Raw genomic sequence first — 23637 nt, forward strand, 5'->3', positions numbered from 1 at the left:
GTAGCATTTTTTTTTCTCTTCTCCATCCTAACTTTTTGTATTCAGAGATTTTAAGCCACCAGCTGACTATCTGACACAGATTCAGCTTTCTCAACTGGATGGGTACTAAGTGTTAGCACAAACAGGTGATTGTTTTATCTGTACATTTGCTGAAATAGTCCTGACTCTTGCAAAGTTTTACTCCTTCCTCCTAGAATTTAATGGGGAAATGCCTCAAAAGGCATTTTTTAAAATGCCATAAAAATACTCTGCTACTTGTGGTTCATATCTTTCCAGCATAAGCCTGCTTTCAAATGGAAGATGTTTTGGTTTTCGTATTATTTGGAATAAGGAAAAGTGCCAGTGCTTAGAAATATTGTAAATGAACTCCTTAGGATATTGTACCTATCATTGGAAATAAACTGAAGCCTACATTCCTTTGGTAATGCAGAATGAGACAAAATATATATTCAGTTTATATGTTTATAACTGCATTTGTGGCATGCTTGGAAATTAATATACTAGGAAAAAAATAAGTTTTTGAAAGTCTCTATTAAATAGTAATTTCCATCTCATGAAGAGCCTGTGCTAAATGGCAAGGATGGAAAGGAGAATGTTGGTTCATTGGCATTCATTCTATTTATTTTTTTAATGTTGTCAACAGAAATAGATTATCCTTCTCCCAAAGGTATCTTTTAGCTCAGTCAACAAGGACTGCTTTTTATTGGCCTTCTATGGTCTGTACAGAGAGTTCCATTCATCCAGCCAGTTAGGTAGTTGCTCTAACATGAACAGCATACAGCATATTTTTCCATTTGATACTCTGCCCAATAACATTCATAAAAACATGTATGAAGGAAAAGGTTAATATGAATCAAGCCTAAAACAAGACCTCATTGTAATTTTAAATGCCTGTGGTTTTGATGTGTTATAACTGCCTTTATAACTTCTGGTTAGAGATTAGTAGGAGAGGTTGTCAACAGATCATTAAGGTTACCAAGCTGTATACTCAAATTATCTCAAAATAGAAGGCTAGCACTTTTCAGTAGTCTAGAAAGCATGGTAAGCAAATAATGCTCTTCGTGTCCCCGTGTCCTTCTCCTGTGAGTATTTTTAATTTGGCCACCTTCAGACGGTCTCTGAACTTTCCAAACCACTATAAGAAAAGCGTTTTCTCTGTTTCCTTTCCTTTTCCCCCATCTAACATTGCTTCTTTTTTGGCTGTTAGTTGTCGCCATGCTGCCATAGCCAACTACTTTGGAGATGATGTTCCCCAATGTAACAAAAGCTGTGATTACTGTAAGAATCCAGCAGCAGTGAAGAAGCAAGTAGAAGCATTACAGCATAGCACCAAAAGTTGGAGTAGAACCTATATTGGACCTTCTGCTTCATCTTGGAATGCCTGTGACCCTGAGCTTTATGGAGGAGGAAAGCGAGGCTGTGGTGGCTTTGAAAGGTAGGTCTGCGTTAACTAATTCGGAAGAGGCATTTTTTTTTTTTTTTGGCCAAGTAAGAACTGCTCTTCTTCCCCGCCCCCTCCTTTGTGTGTGTGTGTGTGTGTGTGTGTGTGTGTGTGTGTGTGTGAGAGAGAGAGAGAGATTTTGATGATTCTCCTGACTAAGGAGGACAAAAGTTGAGAATTTTTTCTGCGTAAGTGAACTGAAGTGATGATCTCAAAAACCACAGCTTCTTCATGAATCTGCCACCTCAATAGATTGCACAATTACTATTTGTAGCTCAGTTTGGAAGTCAAAAGCATCAAGAATAAGGAGGATAAGAAGTATATGTGGGTTTAAATTGTTACAGAAATGCTTTTACATGTTTAAATGTAGTTATGCAATTCTCTTAATACAAATGTAAAACTGGATCTCAGAATGCATTGAGTTGTGTAAACCTGTTGCAAATAAAAGCTGCTGTTCTCCCTTGTGGGGCTGCACAGTTTTTCTGCCTTATTTCTATTTCCTTGGTTAAGGGAAGGCTGCAGGCCTTAAAAACAAATAGGGAGATGCAACATGTCTATGTGGTAGGATAATATTCTCCTGCACTTGCTTCCCAAATTGACTTTTAAGTTAGAGTTAGGGTTAGGGTTAACCCTTAAAAATGTTCAGAAAAAAATGACAGTTTTCTTAGAACAATCTGCCAACTGTTGTTGGTAAAAAGATTTTTTCATAATTTCTGTTGGAAAATTAAGCATACATTCGGCATCACTTTCTTCCTGTGAGTGAGAATAAGATCCAAGTGTTTATTTTAACAGCTTATTCTAATATTTATTTTTAATCTTTGCAGCATACTAGATGAAAGTTAAGGGCATTTTCTTACATTACATAGTTATACAAAATTGTTTACATTGTATTTGTGCTGGAGCAGGTAGTATGTGATCTTCTAGATGTTATTGTAATAGAGACCCGATCAACCTTCGTCAGCTATCATGCAAGCTAAGTTAGTGAACTTCTGAGTGGGCTTGAAATTTGAATTTGAATTTGAATTTGAAACGCATTACCAATCATGGTTCCATAGTTTATTCATCAAATGCAGTTAGTAACTTTGAGTTACATGAACAAAAGGCATTTTATTCTGTAGTAAAACTACAATCTTATTTATACAAGGGTCCATAATCCTGTGCTTAATCCTAATGCCTAGAATATTGGCCTTTGATGCTAATTTAAGATTTGATATAATTTTACATGACTCTCCTGTTCAACTTTCAACTCTTTCTGAGTTATTATTCAGATATGATGAAGATACCAGGAGTGTGGGTGAAGTTAATGAGGACAGCCAGAAAAAGGAATGGAACAGTTTCTATAACAAACAGATGAAGTTGCGCAGGGTAAGTGGAAGAGCTTTCTATAGAAGATAGAGGCTCACCTATATAGGTAATCTTCAAGTTATGAATGTAATGGAGCCTGCCAATTACATTCGTAACCCGAGGATTTGTATGAGTGAATCATGTAATTTGAACGTGATCATAACCTTGCTTTTGTCCACACATTCGCTAATGGAATGCGCGGGTCGTTAAGTGCATGAGGTATTTCAGGGAGAAGAAGACCACGAGGGGCCTAGTGCTTTCCTCAACCCACTGAGATATCTCATGCTCCCCCCTCCCATCCTGCCCAACCGGGTCATTTACCTTACATAGATCTCATGATCAACGGAGCTACCTCCTCTCCAGCCTCTCTAATACGTTTTCGTCTTGAGCAAAGGCTTGCCGAGACCTAAGGGATGAAAGATTGTGTTCCTATAGGCTCAGGTCATTTTTGCAAAAAGCCTTTGCCAATGAGAACAAGAGCCTGGGAAGGGCTCATGTCCCTCCAGGCCTCCATTCTTGTCAGCAAAGGACTTGAGGAAAAGGCTTTTGCTGACAAGAACGGAGGCCCGGAGGGATACACGCACTCCTCCCGACCTACATTCTCGACGGCAAAGGCTTTTTGCAAAGCCGGCAAAAGGCTTTGCAAACGGAGGGAAGGCTTAGGTGCTTCAGGCCTTCCCTCCATTTGCAAAGCCTTTTACTGCAGATCTCATCCAGGCCTCCATTTGCAGAGAACAGAAGCCTAATGTACTGGAAGATCATGCGAGATCTGTAGTATGAGATCTTGCGTTACTGATATCACGTGATCTTGTGGAACTTTAGGCCACCATTCTCTGCAAACACACTGAAGGCCTAAAGCACCGAAGCAGGCCAAGAAACCGAAGGCTCGCTAGATCTTTGTAAGGCGAGTATCCACAGGCCTAGTGCCTGTGGAGACCCGGCTTATGTGGGGGTGGGGTGCAGCGAATAGGCAAGGTGAATGTTGCAGACGCTCTGCGATCATTCATAAGTGTGAACGACTGCTGTGGTGATGCAACATTCATAATTTTGGGACTGTGTCATAAGTACTTGGGGGGGTGTTATGTTGTAACTTTGAACAGTCGCTAAATGAACTGTCATAAATCAAGGATTACCTATACATTAAACATTTGGATTGAGTATGTCATGCAATCCTGATATGTTTCCTAAGAAGTAAGTCACACTGAGTTAAACTGAACTTACTCCCACAAAAATACAATTGAGCCCAAAATTTATGTTGTTAAGTCAGAATTTGTTAAGTAAACTTTGCCCCATTTTACGACATTCCTTGCCACAATTGTGAAGTGAATCACTGCAGTTAATAAATTAGTAACCTTGTTATTAAGGGAATCTGGCTTCCTCATTGAGGTCAGAAGGTTGCAAAAAGTGATTCCATGACCCTGGGATATTGCTACAGTCATAAGTATGAACCAGTTGCCAAGCATCTGAATTTTTATCACATGATCATGGGGATGTTGCAAAGGTTGTAACTGAAAAACTGTCATAAGTCACTTTTTTCAGTGCCATTGTAACTTTGAACGGTCACTAAATGAACAGTTGTAAGTCGAGGACTACCTGTAAGACTTCAGAATTGAGCTAAAATATTAAGACTAAACCTTGTAACAATACTAATAGGAAGAAAGACATTCAGTTGCTTTAAAAACTGGATATAATTCTGGCTTTCCTCTGTTGCTAAGAGAATCATATTTTGGAGAATCACCTTTAGTCCTTCATCACAGATATATGCAACCTTTGGGTGACCGGAGGCTGCATAGTGTGTTGGTGAATATGTGTTCAAAATAGGTAGAACCATATAGTGTACTTGAGCAAAAGTGGGATTTTGTCTTTATTTTGTTTTGTTTTTAAATTGAAATTGTTGAGAATTGTTTCAGGGCTTTTAAGAGTACAAACAGCAGGCATCAAAGACAGTAGTTTCTATTTAAAAATCAGTCATTAAAGTGGGCAAGATTTTAGACAATATTACATACAACCACAGAGATTTTGTGACTGACCATTTCACAAGAATTTGCCCACTTTGAAAATACTTCATTTATTTTTATTTATTTTATTTACTTTTTTCTAATGTACTGTATCTATAGATTAAAGATAAGTTAAATCAATTAAATTTTTGTAAATATATAATTAAGAGCCTATTAGGGGAGCCACCATTCTTGGATTGCTAGCCCTTGAACTACATTTTCATGCATTTCCTATTTTAAAATAGTGGGAAACCTTACCACTGAATTTGGACAGCATAGTGAGAATTGTTTAATTTTATTTATTCATTTATATCCTGCGTTTCTTATTTTTATAAATAACTCAAAGCAGTGAACATACATAATACACCTTCCTCCTCCTATTTTTCTCATAACAACACACCTGTGAAGTGGGTTGAGCTGAGAAAGTAACTGGCCCAAAGCCACTCAGCTGGTTTTCGTGCCTAATGGAGGACTAAAACTCACAGTCTCCTGATTTCTAGCCTGGTACCTTAATCCATAGGTCCAATACAGATCTCAACTCAAGGATAAGAAGAATAGAGTTTCTTCATACGTGAGACTGCAATTTTAAATTATTTCTTCTTCTAAGCACTTTCTTGAGTGTTTTCTATATGATTAGAATATTATCTAGTAATATTCATCCAAAATTTACTTGTACGGGTCAGAAAATATAGGATGAAGATACTGTATATGATAAGTTTAACAGATCTCTACTTTAACCAGCTAAAGATAAATTACCGTAATTGCCACATACATTGGGGGGGGACTATTGTTATTAACCCTAATCCTGTTAATTAACCTAAGTAACCAAATTTGGTTTAAAATATTTTTAAAACTTATTTAAATACATTGATTTTTTGAGTTCAAATTTCGGCTTCTTAGTTAAGTTTTAGCATGCAACATTTTAAAAAAACATTTCCTATGGTCATTTGAAATATGTTGTTTCTGTTTAATCTCTTTAATTTCCATCTTTTTTATATCTTTAGGGCAGAGAACCTGAAAATGATAACTTTGTTCTTCCAGGTAAATATTATTTCACATATCAGTTTTGGATAAAGTTTGCATGGGTGTTTTTGAGGAGTTGACAGTAATTACAGCCTATATATAGTTTAGCCTGTAAGATAGAGGGATTCAATTACTGCAGCAATGGGTGCTATATTGGAAGATCTGAAGGATCAAGTGGGGTTAGTGTGTCCAGGAGAAAATCTGTCTATGGAGATATGTAATAAGTCAATCAATGCTTTAGCCTGCATAAACCCTAGTATGAGGGCTAGTTGATAGAATTAGAAACAAATAACCTGAAACTAGATGGTAGTTTACATTAATGAAGAACAGGTGGGAACTGTTCATCCTGCTCAAAAGAGATGCTTCCAGCCTCTTTATCACACAGATAAAAGAAAAAGGTGTAAAAATGTGAACTTTGATTTCATTATAAACGGAGCTTGCATTTTATTCATAGTAGTTGCTGGAATTCTTCCTAGTTTTTCCATTTATTGTAGGTCTGCAACATTTATAGATTTAATATCTACCACCAGAAGATTGTTTAATGGATATTAGTATGCTGTTTGCTTTTTGTATATGACATTACTGACCTCAGGATTCCATGTTGGACTGAACTACAAATAGTATAATTGCCTATGAAGAGCTCCTTGCTAAAACATTTGGATTTAAGCCCAACACTGGCAAAAATAGCTAAATCAGACTTTCACTAGAACTTTGCTTTGTTCAGTGCCAAATACCATTCTGGAAATTTGTGATAAATACAGATGTTTTATTATGAGTAAGATGAAGTACAAGACAAGATCATTGATTCTGTAACTTAGGTGGCACGAAGAAAAAAATAAACCCTGCCTCTCCTTAATTGCCCTCAGCTTTTGGCTTTTATGCTACCTATTGAAAATTTCAGAGATAATCAAAAACATGTAAGCAAAATGAAGCATAATAAATAGTGGGTAAATGTCAGTAAAATGATACACTTTCATTATGATCTACCCCAAAGATGAAATAACTGGCAGATTTCCAGATCGCTAATAAGATGGATCCTCATCACATGCATCAACCAACAGGATGTAAGCAAGAAAGACCCAGAGCCATAGAGAGTTACATGAATTCTTCCAGTGTAAGGATAGTATATGCTGGGAAAGGAAATTTTAAAAATCTAGATATGGTTGGTGAAGTAACAAAACACATATACAGAAAGAGTTCTGTTCTGCAATCTGGTACAGTTATTCTTCTCATCTGTGAAAAGTTTGGCAACATATTAGAATTTGTTAACTTACCTTGTGTATTTGCTCCTTTTGGTAGATAGTGATTGTCCCTTGAAGGATGCAGCCAGTAGGAAAATTGCCAGAATTACAGTAAAGGTAAGTGGAATTTTTTTCAAGACAGGTTATTTTAATTTTTAATTCAGTCTACTTATTATTCATTGTCAACTGGTTAAATTGTGATATTCAAATTGAAGACTAACTGAAGAAAAATATAGCACAGATATGTTTCCTAGGTAAAGTCAAGATCAATCAAAATTTAGGTGGAGCCACCCCTTCAGTGCAACTCTTTCACCTTTCTTTCACTGCTTCTTCCACATCCAGACCTAAAGAATCATAGTAACTCTTAGCCCCAGCTTTCATATGCAGTTTAATTCATTCTGAACTACTTGACTACAATATGATGTAACATTCACATACAGGTATTGATTTATAGCTTTAAAATGTCTTCACTGTTATTTTTTATTAGTACCTGTCCTTTATTTGAATTTTATGAATGGTCTAGAAACCATTCTGTAATTCCCACCCCCCCAAAAAAAAAAAGTCCAGGGAGTGCTTTAAATGTATCTTCAGAGTTCCTTTAATAAATTTGTATTTCTTTTTCTGATTTTTTAAAAAAACTTGTCTTAGCTGTTTAGATCATGGAATAGACTTCTCCAGTCCTTATCATCCCAACTCTGTGAAACCTTTTTATTTATGCCCTAAAACATGTTTAAAAAAACCAGTTAGTGATGATATTGCAATTTGTCATTAGTAGCCTGATTTCGATGAATACATCAAACGATAATTGTATTGGGCTCTTTCTTACTTCATTTTAGGCCTGGGTTAATCTTTTTAAAGAAAAAGCTTAATAAGCAAAAAAGTAGATCTGGGTTGTAATGCTGTAACCCCAACTCCTGGAACAATTATTAGGGTAGAAGGAAGGATATTATCCTGGAAATTATCCTGCTGCACATACATCAAGTTACACATTTGACAAGGAACACACTTCCATATGTCCTCTTTTTATTTTAGGCTCGAGAACACTGCCTTAGGATGCTGGAAGAAGCATTGGTCACCAACCGGCAAGCAGCACCAGTTACAGATAGGTAGATCTAATCCAATTTGGTGGAAGAGTCCCAGAGCTCCCTTTGGATCCTTTTCCTCCCTGCCCCACTCAGACAAATTAAGGGCAAAGATGCAGACCAAATTGAGCTTTCACCTACGTAGGTCCTGCACTGATACTGGATTAGATGGAATTGAATCTAACTGATATTTAAATATGATCCATTGGCAAAATGTTTTGATTTATTCTAAAATTCTTATTTTACTGTTTTATACACACACACACACACACACACACACACACTTCCCCCCCCCCAAAGAAAGTGGGTGGAAATGTCTGTGTGTCTTATAGAGCGAATATTGCGGGGGGAGGGGGATTAGTTTGCCGCCGTCTGTCACGGCTGTCAACGCTTGCCCTCACAGGGGAACGCTGGAGCCTTCACTGCTGAGCAGCTGATTGGTGGTTGGATCGGCCTCCCGGAATACCGTCAATCAACTGTTCTAGGCGGCAGGGATTGCTGCCGCTGATCTCTGTCAATTGCCGGTGGTGGTGAGTGGCGGCAGTGAACGGCCTCAATAGGCAGCAGCGATAGGCAGCAGTAATAGACAGCAGCAGCGATCCCCACCACCTAGAACAGCTGATCGGCGGTATTCCGGGAGGCTGATCCAACCGCCAATCAGCTGATCGGCAGCGAATGCTCCAGCGTTCCCCAGTGGCAGCAACAGCTCAGCTCAGTCAACCGGTAGTGGGCACAATGGAGCGGAGCCCTAACGAACCACTTGCTGGGGCTGTGATAACATGCTGAAGCTGACCAGGCTGTTTGCTGCAAGGACGCTAGCCAGATGAATACTGGATGGATGCTGGGAGGCAGAGGCAGGTTTTTCTTTCCCCTTATTTTCCTCCTATAAAGCTAATGTGCGTCTTATGGTCTGGTGCGTCTTATAGTGCAAAAAATACGGTAACTTCTGTGGGGATTTTAGATGGGTTTTTTTGGTTCTATTTCTATTGCTATTTTTGTTCTAAAGTTGCCCTGGGATTTGTTTTTTCTTCTTGAAAGACAGTCTATAAATGAGTAAACTTGAATACCACTGCCATATTTTGGACCATGGAAAAATTTAAGAGTATTTGCACAAATCACACAAAATGTCATCATGCTTCAAGTTAAAGCTCTAAATATGCACATTCACAGGGATGACTATATTGGTTCTCCAGCAAATGTCAGTGTTGGAATCAAAGTATGCAGTTACGAGGTCATTCTTGTATTACTGGGTAAACTTTTTTCTTACATGAATGTGATTATCTGAATGACCCAAGTATATTTGCATCTTTTCTTCTGTGATCTAAATAGTGCAATTTCCTTTGTTTCCACCAGAGGATAGCAATGTACTATAAAAATACATCATACTGCAAAAAGAAACAGGCAGGTTAAAAGTACTTGTGCAATAAACTAGAAATATTGAAAGGAAAAGTATAACTTTGGGTTACTGTTTTTTGTCTCCTTATTTGGGGAAGAATAGTCAATTGCCACCAGTATTTTTGCACTCAGGCAATAATTTGGAACTGCCAACTGTCGCAATGTGGATTCTACAATGACACCTAAGAAAACATGGAGCATTTCCTTTGTATTTGGAGAAATGCCTTCGGCCACTGCTGCTCAAACTATGGGTCTGTTTTAGTTCAGGTCTTTTAGCAAGTGCTGTAGAGATGGAATATGAAGCTTTCCGGACCAGTAAGATGGCAAACCTATACAAGGCATCAGTTCTAAAGAAGGTAATAAACAGTTGTGGAAATTAACATTGTGGGCCAGTGTTCTCTCTGATAGTTGGATTTCTTGAAACATGTAGTCATAAAGAAAAAAGGTGGTGTATTTATTTTTGACTTACTGGAAAATGTTGTTATCATTCCTATCAGTATGTAGATTTTCAACAGAATGCAGATTCAGTAATAATCAGATTTGTAGCAGTTTTTAGATCAATTATTGCATCACAGTTGAATATCTTCTCAAGAATGTATGCTTTAAAATAATCTGCAGTGTCTGTGTCAGCAGTACAGCTGTCTCATTCATTTCTGAACAGCCCTTCTTTAAAACTATATGGTTGCAGCAACATAATAAAACTTCACAAAGGATTAAAGGGGAAAAAACATACTTCTTGTGTTGGCAGAGCCTTCTAGTCAAATGAAAGTAGACAAGTGGCTTGGGATATCTAGAAAAATGCATCGCTCCAGCAGCTGAAGGTGTTGCTCACTTTTGTATGCTTTGGAAGCTATTCTCTAACATTGAAATGGAGACTTGCACGACTCTCCCTCTGGGTAGCTTTATAAGAATCTGATGTGTAAATAAGTGTCAGTTTCAGTGGCAAAATCTTCCTTTCAGAGGTAGAGCAGAAACACCCTTGAACAAAAATTAGTAACAATTGTGCACTCAACTTCTAGTGCTCCTCTGTAATTTCCAGAGTCTCGCTTCATTTCGGATAAGTATAAATAAGTGGCTTGAAAGACAGGCACCTAAAGGTCTGCTGCCTTCTTGAAATTACCCCACTCTCAGAGGGTGATGCTATCCCAATTGTGAATTGCCCTTTCTTGCATTGATTGTTTGGCACTACAGTGGAATCTTAAGTACAACTTAAACTTAAATTTATCCCATTATTCACCGATCACTATTGTTTTTAAGATTTTGTTCTTTTATTTGTTAATTTCTCACATTCCTATATTTAAGCTTTGGACAGGATATGCATTTAAAAGTGGGGTGCATCTACTTTGAATGAATCATAGTAAAGTAAGAACTTTATTTTTTGACAAAATGGGGAGGGGGGGAGTCCAATCCATGTTATCTGTGCTCAAGACATTTGAATGAGAATTCAGACAAGGGAGGAATAGTTGAAGGTTAATCCATCTTAGATTGTTAAGAACCTGATCAGGAATGATGGTAATGCTACATTAATTGCTTTATATAAGAAAAGCCTAATTCCTTAACATTTCCTTGCATGGATTTCCTGCTTGTTGCAACTACAGATAATCCTTGCTTAATATCCACTCATTCAGCAACCATTTGAATTTATGACAGTGCTGAACAAGTGATAGTTATGACTGATGCTTGTACTCAGGTAAGCCGCAATATCCCACAATAACAGGATCACCATGTGCCAGCCATTCTTTCCTGGCTTCCTACAAGCAAAGTCAATGGGGAAGCCAGCAAGAGGTCACATGTAGTGACCACGTGAAGTCCTTGCTTAACACCCACAGTGATTTGCTTAATAATGGCAATCAGAAGTGCCAAACCTTCTGTCACAAAGCGTTGCAGTGACATGACATTGCATTTTATGACTGTCAGTTAGCAGTGGAAATTCCAATGCTGGTTACTATTTATACTAAATGAGGACTAGTATAGTGAAACAAACACGGTACAGTACCAGAGACAGAGAATCCTCTGAATAGCCCTCTTTACTGTGTCTCTTTTTTCAATAAAGGTCACAGAAATTAACAAAGCTTCCAAAAATGGGGAATTGTATGCCATCCCGGACTTGGGAATCAGTGACTACCCCAAGATGAAAGGTGAACCAACTGCTACACATGATGACGTCTTCTGTCAAGCATCCAAAGTGAATACTGTAAGTGCTATAAACCTTTTGCTTATAATTCATTATTCGGGAGGTGGTTTTGCAACAGATTTTGCCATGCATAATTTTTTTGAGCTTTCAGAAATCTCTGTTATATTTGCCATATAGTCCCAAAGGTGCTTTTTCAAGAGGCAACTGGACTTTCTGGTTTTTGTTTGAAGACGTATCGTTTCTCATCCAAGAAAATTCTTCAGCTCTTTTGAAGCTTCTTAGATGAGAAGCAAAACTTCTTCAAAGAAAAACAAGAAAGTCCAGTTGCCTCTTAAAAAAGCACCTTTGAGACAACCAGGACCTGGATGACTGAAAATCTCCGTAGACATTTGCCATGTAGGAAAAATATCTATCCATATACTACTACAATTCTCTTTCTTGTAACCTTGAACTGGCCAAAATGGTACACCATAGGGCAAAACTTTTTGAAACAAGATACCTCAAATGGGCTAATTTTTAGAATGCCTCCAAAATATGGGATCCATGATTTCCATAGAACTGAAATTTGGCAAATTTTATACAACATTTTATGACATAAAAATTAACGTCAAACTGTGTATGAAATAATACAAAATGTGATAAAACATTTCCAGGGCTTCCTGTTTGACTGTGCTCTACACTTCAACATGGGCTATTTTCAAGGCAGATACATATTTCTGAATGTATCCCAACTTTTCCAGTAAAGGCAATACATTAGTTCTGTCGTTGAAGGCATTGAGAAATCTAATAAGGAAATAACTTTGCAAGGATGACACAAGGGTATCACATGTTGTCCAGTATATTAATATTAAAATTCTCCTGTTTTGTCTGTGTGTAACTTTAACTGGCCAAAATTATGCATCATATGGAACCATTTTTGAACCAAAGTACCCCAAATGGGATAACTTACAGAATGCATCCAAAATCCAAAACCCATGACTTCCCTGAAATTGAAATTTGGTACATTTTCTAAAACATTTCATGGCCTAATACAAAATATAAAACATTTCCTGTGGTCCTGATATTTGACTGGGCTTTACAATTTAACATGGCTATTTTCAAGGCAGAGTCATCTCTGAATATTTCTCTGAATTTTTAAAAATGTTTCCTGTGAAGGCAGTGTGTTAGAAGCTCTGCATACATTAGAAATAAAAAATATCTCAAATGATTGTGTTCTTGATTTCAAAATTTCATAGGCAAATTCAAATGTTTTAGAAATGTAACTATTTTTTATCTTTTTCCCCAAGTTCAAACCCAAGAGAATGGGGATTGGATTTCAAAGGATGTCTGACATGTTCCAGTCTGCTTCAGAGGTTCTATCTGCTAAGGAAGGAGATGACATTAATGTTGTAAAAGAGGAAATTGGCTCAAACTGGAAGGAAGACAGCAGCTGTGGTCCCAAACCTTTGGATATGGGTGACATTCTTGAGGATAAGGAGGAAACAACCAACAAAATATGCAAAAACGGTGTTGAATCCCCTGAAAAAAAAGGACAGCATGACACTGCTGAGGCTGTCACCTCCTTGGCAGTTAGTCATGAAAAGAGAAAACCTACTAAGAAGCAGTTGCTGTTGGCAGAAGCAGCTAGGAAAGAATCTCAGAATATCTCCAAATTCTTCTCCATCCCCAAAACAGGATGTAAAGCCAAGGCTTCAGAAATTGATTTGGCAGAAAAGAAAATCAACTGTCTCAATGAACTGCCTCAGTTTCTCTCCCGAAGAGCATGTGAAGAGAAAGCTGAACCTCAGGAAACTGATACTGTCTTTAAAGAAGAACTAACAAGTTCATCCCCCCAAAAAGAGCAGGAATTCAAGAGTGTAGAAGATATGCCTTTGAGCAGTCAAAGATTAGGGAGAGAGTACTCGTACTCTGGATCAAGTTTTGAAAAGCTAAAGTGAGATATGTTTTTCTTTGCCTCTCAGTTATTGCCTGTTTTGAAGTTAGGATAGACAATGGGCATTTGAATAGAAGCTATGATTCAACTATAGTTTCTCAAGTCAAATTTGAGATTGTAGTATATTAGGTTGGATGAAGCAATTGAATTTAAGCATGTTGCTCATCCTGAGAGTTGACACAGGTTGTAAAAGTACAGCTGAAGGTGAAAAAGCTAAACCTTAGCCTAGAATTTGGACTGAAATTGAGCAGAAGGATAGCTCAGTATGTAGATTTGGAGATCTAAGCGTAGGCTAATTTCAGGTATTTCCTCTGTCTCCACAAAGATGTTAACATTATTCTTACAAGATGTATTTGTTATACTTTTTTTCTTGAAGGGCTGAATCTTCTAAAGAAGATATAACCAATGATTGTGAAAATCATAACGGAAAAAGACCAGGATCAGCTGAGGTGAGTTATATTTTATTAAAATTGTCTGTCTGTCCATCCCTCCATACACACTCACAGAGAGGGGGGGGGGCATATGGAGGGATGGGTGTCATGCCCCCGTCAGAGTCTGAATCTGTGGGAGAAGATGAGCTGGAATAAGAACTGACAAGAGCGAGAGGGTGGCTCCGTTGGCCTTGGAGGAAGAAACTGGGGAAGGGCAGAGTCAGTCCGGGCAAGTCTTTTCAGGATTAGAAAGGCTTGCAGACAGGGAGGAGCAGGAGAGACAGAACTCAGGGGAAGAGCAAGGACCACCCCCTCCTGACCCTAGAGTACGCAGAGAAGAGAGAAGGCCAGAACAAAGCAGACTGAGCTGGCTAAGAGGGAGGAGAGTGCCCCACCTCCCTTCACAAGGCACACCTGGGGACTGAGATGTAAGGAGGTGCTGGTGGGAGGGGCATTTGGCGGGAACAAGCGTTGAATCTCTGGAGCCTTGTGTGCACTTGCCGACACCTGGAGATTACTGTTTGGCTAAAAACTGGCTTATTGGATTGCTGGCCCTGGTTACTGTTTGGCTAACCTTGCTTTCTGGACTACTCGCAGCCAGGACTTGTAGTAAACATGGGGATGTTTGGGGGCAAAGTTGGATCAATAGAGGGGAGTTAGACCTGTTCTCTGCCTGTGTTGCTTTCGTGCCACAGATGGGCCTGAGATTTGATGACAGGAATATAGGAGTGAAGGAATAGGAAGTAGCAAGTGAGATTATTTCTGTTTGCCTGAACTAATTCCCACATGACATTTGCAGCGAGGCCAACTAAGATTCAGGTGGCAATTTAATAAATTGATGCTTCATCCAAGAGAAGTCAGTTTCTTCTTTATAGAATTTGTCTCTAGTGCTAACCACCAAATGACAGTGACACTAATTAAGGCTGGCTGCTTAACTAATTAAATTAATTGGCCATGCATCTGAAGTACGTAACTGTGAGCAGGGAAAGAGAGAAGATAGACTGCATATATGTATACAGAAAATAAAACACAGCAGCCAGAAAAGTAATAAAAATAGCCATCAACACAAACAGGATCTTGAATGGGTTGCTTCTAGACTATATTGGTTTCATTGCATTGCATTTTAGTGATGCACAAATCAGTGTTAACATCACACTTGGGAATTGACATGCTTTTGGTTATTTTTGACTGTTCCTTTTTTTAATGAGTAATTACTGTTCATTTATTTTTCTCGAACAAAGACTATCCTCTTTTGATCATGCAAATAGCAGAAAGTGGGCAATGACTAATATGACATACCTTGCCTTAGAAGATATGTAGACAAAAAAGTCTTTGTTAGTCTTGTTGCTTTTGTTTGGCTCAAATTAATGCGAAGGATCAAAAAGAGTAAAGGAAGAGGTATAATTAGCACTGAAGATTTTGTGCTTGTTAATTTGTGTTCCTGGATATCTGTTTGATCCTTTGCTTCAGTCTATTAATGATACAACCAGGCTTCAGAAAAGTCATGATAATTTCCTTTGATAGTATATCTTTGAGTGTATATCTTTGAGATGATAATGCATCTTCATTGGGAAATGTAGATAACAAAGGAATATTCTTTTACAGTGTTTTGCCAAATTTCTATCTCCAGAAGTGTTCACTATCTCGGAGAGGTTTCCATTGTACCTTTGATTTATAAAAGTTATTTAACAAGATATTACTGAGTTATTCCCAAAAGAAACTAGAACTAAAAAAAGCTGTTCCACATCCATATATGCAAGCACACAAAAAGATACTTATTAAGTGCTAGAGTTGCGAGTTGTTATGGAGAGACACCTTGTTTCATGTGGGAATAAGTTGTTTGAGAAGAAGTGACTTCCTATTTTCTTTTACGACTGTGATAAGTACAAATGAAAATTCAGCTTTTACTCTGTGATTATGGCATTACTTAACATTTTTATAACTCTTTTTTTTTTTTTTGCACTTTTGGTTTTGTCTTTTTCATATCTTTTTCCCCCTCTCTTTATTTTAAATACTGAATTAGTTCTTGCTATTTTCCATCTTTTTTTCTTTTAAACTTTAATAAAGATACAAAAATGGAATAAGGTGCTTTTTCCTTCTGCTTCTTGTATTAAGAAACCGGATCACATTACCCTGTTTCCCCGAAAATAAGACCTCCTGGATAATAAGCTCAATTGGGCTTTTGAGCACATGCACTAAAATAAACCCTCCCTGAAAATAAGCCCTCCCTGAAAATATTTAAGCACACGAGCAGTTGGTCCCCGCCATTTCCTCAGGTTAGGGAGACAGAGGTGGAAATCAGTTAAGACGGCAAGAGGAGCCCTGTCTTGCTCCATGCGCCCCAAAATAATAAGACCCTCCCCCCAAAAATAAGGCCAAGCACTTATTTCAGGGTTCAAAAAAATTTAAGACCGGGTCTTATTTTCGGGGAAACACGGTATCATCTCTTGACACATGCAATGTTGAGAGTTTAAATTGTAAATCATGCCAACAAAAAATATGTGTTTCTTGTATTTCAGGAAGGTTGCTTAGGTTTAGCCATGTAAAGTTGCTTTAAAGATTTCTGTTTCTGCCTTTCCAGGACCTGGAGAGCCCTGCTGAAAAGAGGCTACGGATGATGAACAAGTCCTCCATTTTGTCAGAGTCAGAGGGGAAAGCTGGTATGCTGGCAAAAAAGAAAGTCACTTTTGACCCAAATTTATCACAGGATGATAAAGAAGGGACCACGGGAGCCATCCAGCCACGTTCAAAAACATTGTCGCTTAAGGAAACAGCAGATATTGTTGTAAAATATTTGACTCCTTTCTACAAAAGTGGGAAATTTGCATCTAAGGTGGGTTCTGAACTATTTAATTCCTTCCTCCTCCTCCTTTTCCACCTCCACCTCCGTTTGATTTATGTGTCCCTATCAGTTAAAGCCTCCATGGTGACACAAAAGTTAGGTATGAAATTAAATGCTGTTGCAGAAGATATCTAAGGAAATGCATGGGGAATAAAATGTTCCACTGTCGTGTCATCTTAGTCCTTCTTATGATAGGGATGGGATAGTGCTAGACAGAGCTAAGCTTGGTTTTTTTTTCCCCCTGCTATTGTATTCCAGTGAAATAAGCACAGTACTTTCAAATAATAATTGTGTGTATTTAACTTGCTTTATTTATGAGCAGACAACACTGTCCTCCATTTGTAATTTTTCTGTCTTTCCCCAACTTTAACAAAACCCATTCAAGGGGAATAATGTAAAATAGCAGCAGTGTTTCAGGGCAGGTAAGTAGTACAGTAGTAAGTAGGGACGTGTGAATTGTGACATCACACAAAATGTTCCACCCTAGAACAAAACATTTCATGTGATCCAGAACTGATCTGACCTCAAAATGGGCTTCTCCAAATACTCCACAAGCAGTTTAACAAATTGGAACCCTCTTGAGTGTCCTTGTTGCAACGTCAGAACACTCCCATTCCATGGTTGAACAGCGCACTTCAAGGCCAGAGCCTTTCACCAGATAATGTTTTGCGCATCATCACTTAGAAGCCCACTGCCTGGAAGCGCCTTCTCGGCTGTAATTTTCATTCCTTGAGAAACATGCATGTAAGTCAGCAGTTTATTCCTCTTCAAGACATTGATGTCTGCATGAGCCTCTGTTACATTCAGTTCAGCTGTTCTTCTGATCCCACTTACAGGTGATTGTGAATTTAATCAGAATGGTAACTTCACTAGAACTACTTTGCTTTCTTACCAGGACAAAAATGTTGAATTCTAAACTTGCTACTCTACCACAAGGATAAAGAGCTGCAGTATGCCCAGTAAAGGCCTCTATGAGTTGAAGTTGTCCCAGATTACTTTAGCACAATCTATTGGATTTATTTATTTATTTAGCAATCTATTTATTGCTTGCTTATTCATTTAAAATGTGCAAAATGCTGATGTATCCAGTGATACCTCCCTTAGCACATACCAGACTCTATCTAGCATGGATCAAAGCGAAGCACCAACATCAAGCATCTGTTTTATTTCCAGTAATGCTTTTGTGGTCTAGTATAATTCTTATAAAATAAAAAATGGCAGGTGACTTAACCCTGTGCTTTGTAGATATGCCTGTCTGACTCCTCAAGAAAAAAAGGCAAAGATAAATCAAGTGGTAGAAAACACTGAAAGTTTTGAGTGGTTGCAGGGAGCAACTTCCCAATGTGTCTTCTGGCTACCTCATTAAGGGGAGTCATTATGTAAGATAGATTCTCAAAATTAAAAAATCCAAATTCCTTGTAGATCCCTGGATCCAATACTATTATACCCATATATTGATAATTATAATATAAGCACCTAATTCAGGCCTGGGCATTTTATGGCCCCTGACCACATTCAGCTTTTGGCTGTCCCTGTCCAGCCCGCGTGAGGTCAGTTGGAACTTAGAAATCAAATGTAAATAAATGTGCCGCAGAGGAGCAGGAGACAAAGCCAAGTCATGTCCAGCTCTGTGCAGTCACAGTGCACTCCTTCAGTCAGTTGGCAGTTACAGGGGGGGAGGATGGGGGGGAGGAGAAATAGCACTTTTCTACTCCTGCATAGCACTCGCCCCTTAAATGAAGCAATCTGAAGCGTTGAGGTGATGGAGTTAGAGGACATCAAATCAGTTTGGCTCTTCACCACAGTTCCAGTTTCTCATGTGGGCCCTTGAGAAAATTAATTGCCCATCCCTGATCTAACAACTTGGATTTGATTTTAGTTTCACAACCTTGACTGCCTCGTAATGTCTAATTGTTTGCACATGCACCTTCTATTTAAATCACAGATAGCATGTTCCCTATTGTATGATAAGCAGACACCTAATTATGAGTCTGCCCAGCTGGGCATCAATTACTTTGTCTGTCATAGAAGCACAAGAGTTAGATGTTAATGAGGGAATTGCATTCCAACACGCTTATTCTGCTTTCTTATCTCATACCTGGCAGGATTTGTTCAAGGGATTTGCTCGACACCTCTCTCATTTGTTGGCTGCAGACAAAAGTAGTTTCCGCAAAACAGGTGAGTTGCCAAATAAAGGACAGGGTGAAGGAATATCTTGTGCTTTGTCCCTCTTATTTTGCAAAATTGTTGACCTGTAGAGATCTCTAATTTTCAATTCTTTTTTTGGTATGGGGGCATAAGGTATAGTTAAGCTTGATTAGTATTTATGATATGATGGAAATGTTTGAAAATCTGTTGTCAATAAAGTATAGGTATTAGACATATATATGACTTTCAGTAATTGGAGATTGTTTTCTGCACATTTTTCTTTCTCACCATTAGCTCACTTTTATTCATTCGTTCATTCATTCATTAGCCCCTCACATCCTGGACAACAAGACTAAAACAACACTAGGGCATTGCACACCAGAACAACTAGATACAAGGACAGTTTTCCCCCCATGCCATCACTCTGCTAAACAACTAATTCCTACAACACTGTCAAACTAATTAGTAAGGCTGTATTACTATTATTCTTCTCATCTTTCCTATTACCTATCTCCTTTTCTACTTATGTCTATAACTTAGTTGCTTGTATCTTTACGATTTATATTGTTTTAGTGTCCTAGTATGATTTATGTTGTTTGATTATTTAGTATCCTGTGACTATCAGTAAATGTTGTATCTTATGATTTATGATGAATGTATTTTTATGATGTCTATAATCATGCTTACTTATTGCCTGTATGTACACTGTGAGCTTATGCACTGAAGACAAATCCCTTGTGTCCAATCACACTTGGCCAATAAAGAATTCTATGCTTAATCTTATTCTCACCACATTCCATGTCCTACCATGTTCTGTTAACCGTATTTTGCAAATACTGTTTGAGCCAATAGGCACAATTTGCATTTGGTAATGAATGAGAGGTGTGATAAATAAACTGTGATTGAGAATGTCATTATCTCAGGTGCCACTCTTTCTGTTTGCAGTGAAAAAAGAAGCGCAGAGGCTGATCAAGACATTTTTCAAAAGCCGGGACAAGTGTGAAAGCGAAACAGACTGGCAGGAGCTGAGCACTTTGGAAACATGACTCATGAAAGGCCCTGCTTCGCTTTGCTGGTTATGACATAGGACTGTCCTTTCAAGTTTCGCTGTAGCTACGCTTTGTAACAATGCAATGGGGAAGCGGAGGGAGAGGGCAGTTGAGGAGATAGAGGCCGCAGAGTTAAGGATTTTATCTGCACAATAGATTTTCTCTTTCTGGAAAAAAAAAAATAGTCATGTCGCTGTCAGGTTTTGAGGGCAGCCCACTTTCCTCCTTCTAGCAAGTATGAGTGAACTCAACTTTATTATTTGGCTAGGCATATGATTGTGACTGGAGAGTCTCCAGTCTTTTAATACAGATTTTACTGGCAGCTATCTTAAATAGACGAAATGCATTTGCCTCAGTCAGGATTTCTTTGCTGTGAGAGTAAGGTGTAAGAGAGTACTTTGGGAAAGACCAGTTAATTTATAATTAAAAGGAAACCCAGGAGGGTTATTTTGGCCAAAGCTCTTTAGATTTCTGTTCTTTTATGGTGTTGACATGTTTCTTTTATTCCAACAGTGTTCCCTTGCAATAATTTTAAAAAAATTAAAGCTCATAAGCTGTAACAAAATGTGCTGAGTTGACTGGACAGTGTATTGATAGAATTTTCCCTGAGTTGGTAATATAATAAATTAAATGCAGCAAATTAAGGGCATAGCAACCAGTACTAATTAAACACATGCAGCACTTTGTTTTTTTAAGTGCTGTTTAGAGAGGGTCTTCCAATGTGGGCAACAGGAACTATTTTGATGCTTAAGCTTTCCTACATTATTTCCTTTCCCAATTACTGCTTCGGTAACCCTGCTCTCCTTCTACGTCATCTGTCAGTATTTGCTATGTGTACTTCAGGGACACCCTGCCAGCTGCCCAGATAGGTGTTGGTGTAAGTTTCCTTCATCTCCCACCAGTATGACCAGGGTCTTTGTTGGCTGGGAACAGGGGTGGGCTTCAAAAATTTTAGCAAGGGGTTCTCTGCCCGGTTGCTGGGTGGGCATGGCCATGGTAGGTGTGGCCTAGTTGGCCTCCTGCACCACGGGGGGGGGAGGGTGTTTTTGCCCTCCCCTGGCTCTGGAGGCTTTTCTTGAGCCTCCGGGAGGGCAAAAACAGCTTCCCCAGGCTCTGGAGGCCCTCTGAAGGCCGGAAACGGGCCTGCTTCTGGCCTTCCTGAACTTCCGGTAGGCTCGTTTTTTGCCCTCCCCGAGCCTCCAAGCGTGCCCTGCACTTACCTGCATCCAAAACAGGCCAGATGGGGACTTCTGAGAGGAGCTGGGCCAGGAATTTGGGGGTTCTCCGAATTGCACAGAATCTTAGCTAGAGGTTCTCCCAAACCCCCAACAGCCCACCCCTGGCTGGGAACGATGGAAGTTATGCCTTTAGACTGGGTTTGGGAAGAGAGTTCTGAAACATTATTTTTAAGGAGAGAATTAATATTGTGTCTTGCTTCTGTTCCTAGTTGGCATGTCTTCCTTTATCCAAGAGGGACTATTACACACCTATTACGGTTAGAAATGTCTAGTTAGGAGCAATAAAACCTCAGGAATAAAGGTCAATACCTCCCTTCCCAAAGATTCTGTTCTTCGATATTAATTGAATGGAAATGCCTGATATATTTAAGGAAAATTGCCATTGCAGTATCAGTGCACATTGCTCTAAAATTATGCAGTAGTAATATTTTAGATTGCATTTTTATTTTTTGCATATGGAGAAAATTATAGACCCTTACAGGAGATCATTAATCACAAATGTTTTCAGTGGGTTCTTGCAAGGCTGTTACACAGATTATTTGTACAGTGAGGAGCTGTAACATTTGGGGGGGACCCTTGGATTTGCCACACTATAAACATGGGTGTGTTGTATTAAAAATGTGTTTAGATAAATAATGTAAAATTAGCACTTTAAAATATGAAAAATGTGAGAAATTTATCAACTACTGTAGTAGTCTCCAATTCCCACCTTTAAGTTGAGTTGCTTCAAATAGTTTTGTTTTCAGGAAAGAAAAAAATTTTTACAGCTCACATTCCCTATCATAAGTAGAGAAATAAATGTGCATTTGAAAGAGATGACCTAATTCTTTTCATATGTCACATACTTAAAAGCCATACTATTGTACTGTGCCTCCAATCTGGATCTAACTATAATAGTAACTCAGTATTATGGCAAAGTAACCCTAGAGAGCTTATAAGGAAAATGCTGTTTTATTGATATTTAAGAGAAACTGAATATATTTGGGGATTCTTGGTAAAAATAGTAGTTTTTATCATTATGGTTTTTTGACCTGTGCCTTAGATCTGTCCCTGGAGAAGCCACTGATCTTTCTGACGTTGAGAGCTGACAGACAAAGGCAGAATTGTGGAAGAGATCTTCAAATTAGCTTTTGCTGGAGAAATAGGCTTTGTAACTTTAAAGGTACATGGCAAGCTGCTAATAAAATTAATGTTAAACATGTTACTCTAGTGCTTTTATTTATTCAAAACAAAACTTTGTGTGTCTGGTAAAGTTAATCGGTGACTACTTAGCATAATCTGTGAACTAAGAGAATTTCCATATGGGAACCATTCTGCATTCCATGTAAAGTGCACAATTGTTTGTATTCAACAGCTGAGCTGATTTATTTCTGACTGCAGTGTATCTTAAATGACACAAACAAACTTTCCCACTTGCAACCCTGAACACCGACCGAATATGCAGGTGGGAAGAATGATTTGATCATTTGTTTATATCAAATTTTTACATAGAATAAAAGGCTAATCAAAAAGGGAAAAAAGGAAACAAAGGAACAGAAAGAAAAAAGTACAAGAAATGAAAAAGAAATACAAAATCAGTTTATCGTGAATCTTTTCTCATTCATTGTCCTCAAGTCTCAATAAAAAGTATAGTTTCTTTGCAATGTTAGTCTTTAAATCTTTTGTATCAGGTGTGAATTTGTATCCAAAATTTCTTAGCTTTTTCACAAGTCCACCATGATAAAATGTTCCCTCATACGTTTTACATTTCCAGCACTGGTTTGAAATGTCTTTATACATTTTAAAAAATTTATCTGGTGTCATATACCAGCAATACTTCATTTTATTAAAAAATTCTTTTAAAATTATACAATGTAATTACCCACCGTTTCTCCCAAGTGTTAATCTCAGTTATATCCAAAGCTAATAGTCCATTTTGTCATGCAGTCTTTAATCTGTTCTTCTGTTTCAAATCTTAATAAAAGTTTATACATTTTTGTTATTACATGTTCACCATTTTACATAAGTCCATTTGAAATTGTTTTTTGCTTTTCAGTTCAGATACTCTTTTTATTCTTATTAAACCTTTCTTTTACCTGTGCATTTGAGAACCACTGAAAATTATGTTCTTTTGCAGTTTCCATAAACAAGTAGCCTATTACTGGGGAACTGGCTTTCCTCTCCCTTCTAAATTTAAGCCAGCTTCTCCCATTTCCCCTTTGCAGAGATTCAGCTGCTGTAGAGTGGTGGTATCATTTCAGCAAATGTTCTTAAAACAATTGACAGCTGGTGCCTTGGAAACTTTGCATCTGCTCACAGCAATGGCTGTTCTGTAAGCCCTGAGCAACTACCAGGAACTG

General features: G+C 38.2%; 1 protein-coding gene across 3 annotated transcripts in view; it reads left to right on the forward strand.

The window, feature by feature from the left end:
* Positions 1 to 22502, forward strand: part of RECQL5 (RecQ like helicase 5) — a 63514-nt gene extending 41012 nt beyond the window's left edge. For 2 of the 3 annotated variants that reach the window (XM_070937566.1, XM_070937567.1), the window contains exons 9-20: positions 1208 to 1435; positions 2710 to 2806; positions 5787 to 5823; positions 7105 to 7163; positions 8079 to 8152; positions 9786 to 9879; positions 11577 to 11717; positions 12944 to 13590; positions 13967 to 14039; positions 16603 to 16854; positions 18969 to 19041; positions 19957 to 22502. In XM_070937566.1, the coding sequence (XP_070793667.1) occupies positions 1208 to 1435; positions 2710 to 2806; positions 5787 to 5823; positions 7105 to 7163; positions 8079 to 8152; positions 9786 to 9879; positions 11577 to 11717; positions 12944 to 13590; positions 13967 to 14039; positions 16603 to 16854; positions 18969 to 19041; positions 19957 to 20057 (1876 nt within the window). In that variant the 3' untranslated portion in view covers positions 20058 to 22502. Of the gene's footprint in view, positions 1 to 1207; positions 1436 to 2709; positions 2807 to 5786; positions 5824 to 7104; positions 7164 to 8078; positions 8153 to 9785; positions 9880 to 11576; positions 11718 to 12943; positions 13591 to 13966; positions 14040 to 16602; positions 16855 to 18968; positions 19042 to 19956 lie in introns of those variants that run through there. The other variant, XR_011600018.1, reaches the window with a different exon arrangement.
* The last annotated feature ends 1135 nt before the right edge of the window (positions 22503 to 23637 follow it).

This window comes from Pituophis catenifer, unplaced genomic scaffold (assembly GCF_029215685.1).
Source record: "Pituophis catenifer annectens isolate HBS135680 unplaced genomic scaffold, rPitCat1.0.hap2 SCAF_2, whole genome shotgun sequence".
Classification (NCBI taxonomy): Eukaryota; Metazoa; Chordata; class Lepidosauria; order Squamata; family Colubridae; genus Pituophis; species Pituophis catenifer.